Consider the following 12,454-nt stretch of genomic DNA (forward strand, 5'->3'; position numbering starts at 1 on the left):
ATAAAGGTGAGAGGAAAGATAGATAGGTAGATAACTAGCTTCGATCTTGATAAAAGACAAATATACCTTCGAAGCTTTTTGATTTGATTTTAATCCTTAAAAGGTTATCATCTATTATCGTTCCATGCTAATTTTGTTTATTGTTTTAATAAAAAAAAATATATGAGAAAATTTATTTTGTTTTATGATACCATTTGTCACTACTGATAATCCGAATGAATATCCATTTCACTAATGACACGTATCGTGTCACATCAATTTTTCTATAATTTGTCACTCATGTATGTTCATTACATGTTGAATAAATGGTCTCTTTCGTAATGGTTACAGAAAAATTTCCAAAAATTATTATTGTCAAAAAGAGATAAAAATGTACGAATATTGCGATATACCTATATCGTTATTTACAATTATTTAGAATTTTTTTTTATTGTCTTCTTTTCTTTTTTCGTAACGATAATGTATTTAAGACGCTCAACTTCTCTTAATGAAATTTAACGTATTAAAATATTTTTCGCTATATACGTGTGTCAAAAATTTTAGAATGTTTTTTTTTCTGAAAATTTCTAAGTTCGAGATATTCTCTTTATCAGATCGAAAGTTAGATAGAAGATAACGATATTGAAACGAAATTTTGCATGAGGGGAAGAAGGATAAAGTTTCAGTCACGATAACCTTTATTGAGGATTAAGGATCATCATGGGACCGATTAAAATTCTTCGAAAGGAAGAAAGGAAGAAGAAAGGGGAAGGAGAAAGGGGAAGGAGAAAGGAAGAAGTATGACGCAAGTGGATATTGGCGTTAATGATTACCTTGAGGTTCGTTAGCTCTTGGTTGCGTACGACCGTATTGATTTTCTCGATCCAGTTCGATGACAATTTCATTGTCTCGTTCGTCGGGTTGCTCCCCGCGCCCGATTTCGGGCGGTACGGCTGGTTGCACGGGTTTCGCCATTTCTGAAGCAACGTTCACCAAGTTGACGATGACACGAGGGATTGATGATATCAGGTAGTACATATAAAATGTATACACACAAGCACATACTCTATACATAAGTACGTGTATACGTACGTTTTGTGCATATATATATATATATATATATATATATATATGTATGTATGTATGTATATATGAAAAATACATAATAAGGTAACAGTGATCATAGCCAAAGCTTACAAATGAGTATGTATTGATGATAAATTTCGTTAGTAAAAGAAGGGTAAAGTTAATATTAATCCCATGAAAATGAAATAAGTAAATGAAATGAAGTGCCAATATGATATGGTGTTATAACCAATAGTTAACAAAATTAATACAAAGATTTAGCGTGCGATATAAATGATATATATATATATATAATATAATATAATATATTTATTTATAATATATATATAATATATTATAAATATAAATAAATATATTATATTATATATATTATATATGTATTATAATACATATATATATTATATTTTAATATAATATATATACATGTATATATATAAAGGAAAAAAAGAAGAAAAAGAAAAAAGAAAGAATGGAATAAAGCAAGGGTAGGAAGACAGGATAAAAGATAAAAACGAGGAAAAGAAAAGAACAAAATGACAGAGAAAAAGGAAGAAGAGAAAGAAAAGAATAATAAGGAAACTCGTAAAGAATTGCAATAGGGGAGTATAACAAGTAGAAAAGGAGAGCCTATAAATCCTTATCGTTAGGGCTCGCGTTAAAAAGCATCAGACGAGATTCTCATACTCTCATACAGAGTAGCATATTATCCTTATGTCGTTGACGTGTTACAATGGTTAGAAGTACGAGGATGGTAAAATGCGAGAAAATGGGATAAAACGAGCCGATTTGTTCGCCATAATTCTCTGGTAAAAGATATAAGGAAAGAGGATGAACGATGAGGAAGAAAAGACGCGAGGAAAGAAAAGAAAGAGGGAAGGTGAGAAACAGAAAAACAGAGAAACAGAGAAATGGTGGGGGAGAACTTCTGGGGTCCGAAAGATGAAAGCTAAAGGCTTGCAAAAGCAAGTAGTTAAATCTACGTGACGGAACGATGAGAAGAAAGTTTGCGATACTCGGTGAATCCCGTTGGGATATATCGCGAAAGCTGCCTTTCTGTTACTGTATTCGTGATGTGAACTATATATAGTTTGTATGTATTTGTATATATACATATATATATATATAAATATATATATATAGTATGGACTCGTCGAGCGATTACGGGTGAACGCGCCACGGTTCGATCGATTCGCTGATCCCTGCGCTTTTCGAATGGCTTTGAATCTTTGATACAGACAGACTGTGTATTTATGTGTACGTCGTATTGTATTTAAGAGTATATATATATATATATATATATATATATATATATGTATTATATATGTATGTATATATGTATGTATGTATATGGGTAGATATATATTTGCGTATATGTGCGCGCCTATCTATATAGACTGTTTATTTAGACGAACTTTTTCTTCTGTTTGAAGAAGTCGATAAGTTTCTTTCTCTTTTTGTTTTTATTTTTATTTTTATTTCTATTTTTCTTTTTCCTTTTCCGTTTCTTTTTCTATTTTTCTTCGGGTTTTTTTTCTTTTTCTTTTTTTTGTTCATTTTTTTTCCTCCTTCTTTAAAGAGAAGTCTATCGTTTTGACAAACGTCTATTGTTAAATGTGCCGGATAAGCTTTGAATATCTCTGCTTTATTACTCTATATATAAGTAAATGAATTTATATGCTTTGAATATCTTCGCAGTAATACTAAATATATATGTATATGTATGTATATATATATATATATATATGTATATATATATATATATATAATATATAAGATGAGAATATCTGAATATGCTTCTGTTAATAAAAAGTTCTTCTTTCTTTTCTTTTTTCTTTCTTTCTTTTGTTTTCAATTTATTTTTTTCTACATAGTAATGATTATTATTTTTATACTATGTTGTAAATACTGATTTCAATTTGGCATGGAATAGTGAATACATCAGATAATCTAATAGCTCATTTTATATAATTATCAATTTAATTAGTTACGTTTTATAATTACATTTTTCGTAGCGATTGAAACTAACATAGCACGTTATATGTTGTAATAGTATAAAACTTAATTTTATGTAATTTGTTTAATAATTTTACATAAGCATAATAAAAAATATTATAAAAAAAGAAGAAGTAATAATTCTTAATACCGGTATAATATACAATCGTCACACATAGATTTTATATTAGTATAGTACTATTATATAATATTTAATTTCTACTTATTATTCATTTATTAATTTGATATTAAATAATACTATTATATTATGATATAGTATATAATAAAATATATTTCATATTATTATATACTAGTATAATATAATAATATAAAACAGAAATACTACAAATATTAAAGAAAAAAAAAGAAACTACTATACACCATGTAAAATTATTACAATATATTTATACCGTTACTATAAAAAAAAGTTTTTACACTATTACAACATCCATACTATGCTACATAAATTTCAGTTGATAAACTAGAACGTTATCCAATAAATCAATAAACAAATATATTGTCAATCTTTCTCGGAAAAATTTTTTTTATACCGAATATTTCTGCGAACGACTGTACGTGAGCCCTACTTGAGATTTTTCGAAAGTCGTCGTTTCCACTTTGAAGTCAAGGATGCGTTAAATCAAGTATTTCAAGAGAGAGATATTGAGAGAGGAAAAAAAAAGAAAAAAAAGAAAGAAAGAAAGAAAGAAAGAAAGAAAGAGAGAGAAAAACAGATAGACACAGAGAGAGAGAGAGAGAGAGAGAGAGAGAGAGAGAGAGAGAGAGAGAGAGAGAGAGAGAGAGAAAGAGAAAGAGTCATTACTTCGAGAGGGTAAAAAGGAGAAGAGTGCGTGGGAAAGCGGGCTTTTCTTCCGTTTTCGAGGAATTCGTTCGTAAAAGCTCAAGAAGGGTGCTTTTTACTTGTAATAACAGCCTTACTATACCTTGCTCGAAACCACAGCCTTTGTGCTTTCCCATAAGGATATCTTGGAAGAGCGTTTTGTCGGCATCGCTATCGTGAAGTTTTGTTGGAACTGCGACGCAAAGATTTGTCGTAGCATCCCAAGCGCAATGTGGATCTTGAAGAGCAACGCAGGCCGCACAACTGCCTGCCAATGGTGAATCACAATGATGTAATGGCACTGCACGTATCTCCGAATCGGCAAAGACCACCAATTTACTTGCTTCACCTGCTAGATGTACCACTAACAGATCTTTCACGGCTTGTCCTATAAACGTTAACGACGCATATATTAATTTCGCACGATTTAACACTGGATTTACGGAAAGGGTGGTGAGGGGAAGGGCGAGGGTCTTTAATAATTTGACAGTTTTCAGATTTCACGTTTAACGCTAGATTTGCCAACTGGGTCAAGATGGTGTTTTTCCTTTTCTTCCTTTTTTCTTTTTTTCTTCTTCTTCTTCTTGTTTTTTATTTTTCTCCTTTCTCTCCTGATATCCTGTTACAATCCATCTTTAGTTTGTATTATTTCATCAGATTTCTTTTGACGTTTATTGAAATGTATGAACGATTAATTTTATTAATTCCGTTTTTGTTTTTTTTTTTTTCTTTTCTGTTTAACATTTACACGTAGTATAACTCTATATACGTGTGTATACAGTGATAGATCATTTTGACATGTAGATATTTAATAGCTGAAAATGGTGATATATTTTTCATTTGTACACGTTAACGAATCAAAACAAAAATTATAAGGGTATATGTAGTTCGATAAGGTTTGGAGGAGAGAGAAAGTGGCGGAAATATTTCTATTCGAAAATTAATTTTTTTTTTTTTGTATAGATTTAAAAGCTTAATGCTTCAATTTTGATGCAGTCATTCTCGCGGTTGATATTCCTGAAGGAAAAGTTTAATGATAAATACCTCTTACGTATACCGAAATGGATCATTTTGACTTTTCACAAAATTTTGCTAAAATTTTGACTTCACTGGGATTTATTCAAAAGTTCCTCATAACATTTTCGAATAGTTCAGATGTTTTAATTAATGCCTTTGAGTGAATTTGTCGTTCTAAAACTTATGGAACCATATACCGAATGTGGTAGAACGATAATAACAGATAACTTCTTTACAAGTGTATCACCAGCGGCAAAACTAATAACTATAAGAACTACTTTAATTGGGCATCATTAGAGGAAATAAGAGAGAATTATCTAAATGTACAAAATTAACAAAGAAAAAAAATAATTATAATTAACAATAATTATTCTTTATAAATCCGAAAGATTTTACTTTCCAAAAATAAAAATATATAGATATATATTGTATATAAATATAAAAATAGAGGTTGTTTTGTCTTAAATAATCATTTCTTTTTAAAAATAAATCATTTGTGCCTCTTTCGTTAGAAATAGATATATTATACGTAAGTCATCGATGGTTGTAACTTTAACGTTACATAAATCATAAATGTTATATTTTATAACAATTTATATTGACCTTGATCGACGTTAATGATATGAATTAATACTACAACAAAACCAAGAGAACAAAAAACATAAATGCATATTAATGTATCCATCAATACGACCGATATCAATGAACATAGTTATACAAACATGTCTCTAAATGTAATGTAAATGATAAAACAAAGTATTTTAACACGTTCCATGCGATATCTAACATTGATGGTACACGTTAAATTTTCCATTCAAGCCGCGTGTAGTACCGATTGGTACATGCTGGTATATTTATTAAATGCATTTAACAACGTCAAATGGACCGAATGAAAAGATCGAGAAAAAATGGTTCAAAAAACGAGCAATCTGTTAATAACGAGAAGTTTATTTTATTCTTTTATTTCTATCATATTTTAAAAATTATGTAAATTATGTAAATTTGAAATTATATAAAATAAAGAAATTATATATTTGTAATTGTAAAAGATAAGCATTAATTTATGTTTCGAAAGGTACAACATTAATTTTATATCTTTCGGAGATATGGAGAGATTCGAAAAAAAAAAAAAATATTTTTTTCATGGATAAAATTTTGATGATCGAGAATATATATGAAAAGGAAGGGTCTACTCTCTTACGTATAATATATCTGGACTATATGGCGAGTAGTAAAATAAATAGGGACTTCGTAGCTAAGCTTACCGTATTTCAGCACTTGGACGTCGCTAACAATGACCTGATTAACGTCGGTAACAGAATCCGGGGAACGGGTGTTCAATGCCTTCAGCACGCGACCGTCGTCTGTGGAATATATCCGAATATTTCCATGTATAATTTTAGAAAGGCGAAATACGATCTCGTGCGGCGAACGAGAAATGTTATTATTTTAGGGGCTGACGTTACCTGTTCCAACGTAAAGTATATCGTAGGCCTTGCCGTCTAACGCCTTCACTTGAGAATCTACGGCGACTTTGGTAAATCTGTAACTGTAGACAAAACAAGAATATTTTTTTGTTTTCTTTTATCTCTTTTTCTTTTTTTTTTTGTTATTTTTTCTTCGTCATTTTCTCTACATTATCGATCGACAAAGGACATTCCAAATATTTTCTACATCTCAAAATTCGAACAATTATCTATATGTTCTAACAGGTATATCTTAATTGATAATTATTTACTATTATTACGAATTATAGAAATAGAGAAATTTTGGATCTATAGTATCGTCTCTATTGACGACGAAATTTTTATCGATCGATCTTTGTCTTTGATTATTTTATTAATCGTTTTTATGCTTGTCGTTTTATAAAATCGAATATGATGGTATATTTTATTTAAGAAAAATATCGAAAATGTAATTCGAAATTTTGTTGATATTAAATAAAATACGACGAGAAAGATTATTCCAAGAAATGAAATTGTTTAAGAAAGTTGAAAGTTTATTGCCTCAAATTGATGTAGCGAGCCTTGAGGATAAATATTTTTACGATTAATAAATCACTTTTATCATCGATAATTTATATTACGTCGAGGAGAAAATTGTTTAACAATCGATGGAACATTTAAAAAAAAGAAAAAAGAATCACAAACACACAAACTTGATGCGATTTTGAGATTACTTCGAACGTTTGCTCTAACAAAGAGAGTATTTATATCTTTTATATAACTTCGAGAAACATTGTCTTAATCTTAAGACGTAGACAAGAGAATTATAAATCCGATAATAACTGTTCTAAACTCATCAAGTGTAATAGAAATGAATATAATCATAATAATAGGAAGGACTTACTTGAAACTGACTTTGGTTATCACAGGCATTGCGAAATAGGATTGGACAGCATCGTCCATGAGCGGATGAGCCTTAACAAAATTCACGGTCATATCTGGAAGTGTCCTAGAGTCGTTAACGCAAGCACCGGGTCTTGGTTTAGGTACCCTTTCTGCTGGCACTCTCAACCAATTGCTATTTATCGTCTCTTGCTCCTTGAACGCACCCTGGAAGACTTCGAGAACACTGTTCATGGAGAAGGCGCAAATCGCTGAACCACCGATGGAATTTACAGGAGTTGTGAAGACACCATATACCAATCGTGTACGATTACCAGCGTAAAATCCTTCGGTTACGTCACTCGTTGATTCTGAAAATTATCAATCAAAACAATGATTTATTGGATTTGTTAAAGGAAAATAAATATGATTGCTTTTTAAATATATTTTATTCATTTATCTTTTTTTCTCTTCATTTCTCTCTATTCCTTTCTTATTTTTATATGAATTTATTATGAATTAAAATTCAAATCTTTTGACATTAAAATATAAAAATAATAACGTAACCTAGAAATTTAATATCTATCTTTTTCTTTTCTTTCTCTCCTATAAAATAGTCTCTTCAAATTAAATATCAACGAATTATTATAATCTGTGTGAGTATAAGAAAAATTCGATTTTTAACGTTAACTATATATAATTAAGCAGGAATCCTTTTTTATTTTATTGTCGTGCAATCACGGAAGGTACTACTAACAAGAGGGTTAATTATGAAAAAAAATATATATATATAAAAAAATAAAAAAATAAAAATAAAAGAAAAATGCTTTTAAAGTTTTTGACGCTTGCTGTTTACGCTTGTTAAAGGAATCGTAGTACGACAACGAGTTTTTTGTAATGGCGTACAACAAGAGAAAGTAGTAACGTTCAGAATACTGCCATTATTCTTTTTATCGGTAAAAACGGTTTTTCTTCGTGGTACTCCGAAAAGCACTAAAAGCAGTATTTAATTTTCTCCGTATAACGTTTTATATAGGATTTTTTTCTTATCGCTTTTCATTCTATACAACGCGATAGAGCTTTTCAAAACGAATTCAATAATATGAATAAGTCCGAAATGTCAAATAATCATTCAGATACTGGCATGTTTAATCGCAGCTAAATTTTCTTCAAGATATAAATAGTTTAATATTCTTCAAAATATCAAGATTTTATTATATTAAATTAAATAATTGATTCTCATTAAATTCGTTAGATAATAATCTTACTTAAATAATCATATTTTATATATTTATTTCAATAATTGTCATTTTACTTTATTGATTTAAATAATTTATTGAAATTAAATTTATTAGATAATAATTTTATTTATATAATCATTTAATATAATAAAATCATAATGAAAAATAAATCTTGACGATTCTTGACAACTATAATACGATATAATAACTAATAAGATTATAAGATTAAATAGCTAAAAATTATCTAGATATATTAAATAAATTCGATATTACGATGTTAATACTATCAAAATACTTTTCCCTATTTTCCTTTTTGTTCTCCATTTAACTATATCACTTAAATTATTTATAAATTCGAAATAACTGATTACAGAGAGATTAATAATAATCGTTAATCATAAGTAATATCGTAAGACCTTCGAAAATGGTAGACGAAATTGTCGAGTAATCTTAGAAATAATATTTGTGATACTATATTGATCCAACGTTATACAAGCAACATTTAATTATAAACTTATATTAAGGAAATGATTTTACTGTGCCGTATCTATGATAAAACGTATGAAAATCTCATAACAGTCAACATATTAATCTTCAATAAATGACGCGTCATATTCTAAGAATATCTTCTATCTCTCTTCCCTTTCTCTCTTTTGCATGTTATTATACACGCTGGGGAGAAACACTAATAATGCAAGATATACTCCTTCTACTTTAGTTATCCTTGGCTCTAACGACTTAGCCACGAACTGGTCGATCGCGAAATTTCTTGGCGGTGAGAAAAGGAAGGAAGGAAGGAAGGAAGGAAGGAACGAACGAAGGAACGAAGGGAGAAATGGGAGGTAGAAAGGGTTGATGACGACGAAAAAGGGAAGAAAATGTGACTCGCTTGGAACGTTTTCCCAGACTCGAGTCAAGTAGAAAAAAAGAAGGAAAGAGAATAAGAGAGACAGAGAGAGAGAGAGAGAGAGAGAGAAAGAGAAAGAGAAAAAAGTTTCCAACGTCGCGACAAGTTTAAAAGTCGAACGAGCCTTTAAAGTCTCGTCCTCTTCCCTACGTTCTCCCTTTCTCCCTTTCTCTCTCTCTCTCTCTTTCTCTTTCTCTTTCTCTCTCTCTCGCACTCTTTCTTTATTTATCTATCTGTCTCTCTTTTACTTACATATACGTATACATACACGTATAAATACGTACGAATATATTATATGCAGAGAAACATGTAACACATGTAACAGAGAGAAACGTGTACCTTTTAAGATGTATTTTAACATATATGTATCTAGACGTGAAAAAGTTTTCAACTCAAATTCCACTCGTCTAACGGTACACTCCGAATCTTGGTGCACGAGCACGAAAAGCCCTAGCGCCCTATTCCCTTTTGCGCCTATTCCCTATCCCTTCACTCGATTCGTCCTTTTCTCGAGGAAACAAAGTGGAAACCAGCATGAAACTTCGTCAAATTCATCTCTCGTAGACTCGACTTTTGCCGACTCTGATGAAAATTCAACTATGGTCCTTGCGATCTCTCTCTATCTTTCTCTTTCTTTTCTTCTCTTTTTTCTTCTTTTCCCCCCCTCTCTCTCTCTCTCTTTTTTTATCGTACGGTATAACGAACGTCTTCATTTTATTACGACGATAAAATATGGTTTGTTATCAAGAAAAAAAAGAAAAAAAAGAGAAAAGGAAAAATAGTAAAAAGGGGAAAAAATGACATCATACGAATTTAAAGCTTTGAACTATAATTATTTCTTCAGTACGTCTCCCAGCTGATTCTCTGATTGGATTTTTTATTTTCTTTTCTCTCTTTTTTTTCTTTTCTATTTTACCACATATGTATCTCGTATTTTAACATATTTTATATATATATATTTCGAAAGTAATATTTTATGAATAGTTTAATTATATTAATAGTAGAAGTTAATAATTTTATAACTATTACAAAGTCACAATCGTTACGAGTAAGTGAAGCAATTGTTATTTTTCTTTATTTATTTACTGTTATTTACTGTAAATTAAAAATAATAACAAAATGAAACTTATTTTCATCCGAATACTCGTTATATCAACGTTAATTAAATTAAATAAATAAAAGAAAGATCGATGACGTCGTTAATCGATTTCATAACGAACAAATTTATTAAATACCTTTATTTCATAAAATACATTTAACGAGAATATAAATCTTGATACCTATCCCTTAGTTCCACCCTGTTATTTTTATGTCCTCTTATACGATACTATAATACATCTTTCGATCAGCCCTTTTCGTACTTCCCGGTTTCTTTTATAAAGCACGATACCTTCGGATATAGAAAAGAAAAGAAAAGAAAGGAAAAGAAAAGAAAAGAAAAAGAAAGAAGTGTTAATGGTACACTTCGAACGAGGACTCGAACAATTTTTACATTCTTTTATCGAAACTACGAAAGGAGTGTAAAAGAAAAGGAAAGAAAAAAAAGAAAAAAGAAAGAAAGAAAAATAATAACAATAATAAAAAATAAAAAAAGGGGAGGGAGTAATAAAAAAAAAGAAAAAAAACCAGAAAACACGAAGAATAATATCCAGAGAAAAGGAAAATACGCAAAGGAGCATACGCAGTTGAAGAAATACTGCCTCTTTCCGTTTCTTTTCCAGATGAATAATATAGTATATATCTCGGAGACTCCTTTCTCTCTCCCTCTCTTTCACTCTTTATTTTCCTTTCTCGATCATTCCTTTTATTCTTTTATTTTTCTTTTTTATATATATATATATAAATTTCTTTTTATATATATATATATATATTCTTAGACGCACTGTACTCTTTATATACATATCTCATTCGAAAACTTTTCTTCGATTCTTTCTTTCGTTTGTTTTAAAGAGTACGATTTCCGTATAGAATCTCACGGAACTTTCGAAATCACAAAATTTTCCGTATTCCGATGTACTCTCATGAATTTTCGACGTCGCTCATCGGTCGAGAAACGTATGATTGACTACGAACACGGTTTGTCAGCTTCACGTTTGTTAGTTTGGACGGGAACTCGGTCCGTTCGCCGAGAGTTAGGACCGGTCCGCGCTACTTCTACTGGAAACTATACGTATGTGTAAGTATGTGCAAGTGTATGCAAGTGTATGTAAGTGTATGTGTATGTATACTTGGCTAGTGAGTTCGACGTTTGCCCTTCTGTTATTGTTCCTGACAAACTTTATTACTTCGAGAACGGTATAGTATGATTTAGCTCGAGTATAGACCAATCAAGTTTGATATGTTCGTACAACACAACTGTCGTACATTCCGCGAATAAACTAAACTAATCGTAGAATATAGTATGTAGAGTATAGTGAGTAAATCTTGGTATGGTATCGCATAATTTTTCGACTACGATAGCTTTTCGAATGGAATAAAGAAGGATGAATGAATTAAAATGATAAAATATTTTATCTATATTTAGATATAATTAATTTTATTTCTATGATCGAAAAATTCGTTTTATATCGATAATAATTATTTAAGTATGTTATACGAGAGTAAAATATTATTATTTAATAAATATCTGATATATGAAATTTGGCATTTATTTGACGTTTAAAAATATAGGAAAAAGACTCGTGTTTTGAAAATGTTTGATAATTTAATAAAATTCGTCATACTAAAAGCGAATTTGCACGAATAAAAATTCTACTATATATTTTTATATATATATATAAAGAAAATTTGATATTCCGTTTTAAAAATGTAAGAAGAAAGATTCGTATTTTGAAGATTTTTGATAATTTGAAAAAATTCGTCATTTTTAACAAAGAATACATATAAACAAAAATTTTATTACATATTTTTGTATAACGTTTTGTAAAATATATGTTATAATACGAACTTATATAAAAATTGTAATTCGCGTTCGTATAATACGTTATATAGGTATTTTATAATTTGATCATTTTAATCCTTGAAGGCTATCATGAGAGAAATTTCACCCTAAGAAGATGAGAAA

General features: G+C 29.6%; 1 protein-coding gene across 2 annotated transcripts in view; it reads right to left on the reverse strand.

The window, feature by feature from the left end:
• Positions 1-12,454, reverse strand: part of LOC127070337 (semaphorin-1A-like) — a 284,950-nt gene that overhangs the window by 918 nt on the left and 271,578 nt on the right. Inside the window, exons 10-14 of one of the 2 annotated variants that reach the window (XM_051008162.1) lie at positions 7,265-7,613; positions 6,382-6,464; positions 6,181-6,279; positions 4,002-4,286; positions 813-956 (exon numbers count right to left, since the gene is read on the reverse strand). In XM_051008162.1, the coding sequence (XP_050864119.1) occupies positions 813-956; positions 4,002-4,286; positions 6,181-6,279; positions 6,382-6,464; positions 7,265-7,613 (960 nt within the window). The remainder of the gene's footprint in view (positions 1-812; positions 957-4,001; positions 4,287-6,180; positions 6,280-6,381; positions 6,465-7,264; positions 7,614-12,454) is intronic. The other variant, XM_051008164.1, reaches the window with a different exon arrangement.

This window comes from Vespula vulgaris, chromosome 18 (assembly GCF_905475345.1).
Source record: "Vespula vulgaris chromosome 18, iyVesVulg1.1, whole genome shotgun sequence".
In the NCBI taxonomy this organism is placed as follows: Eukaryota; Metazoa; Arthropoda; class Insecta; order Hymenoptera; family Vespidae; genus Vespula; species Vespula vulgaris.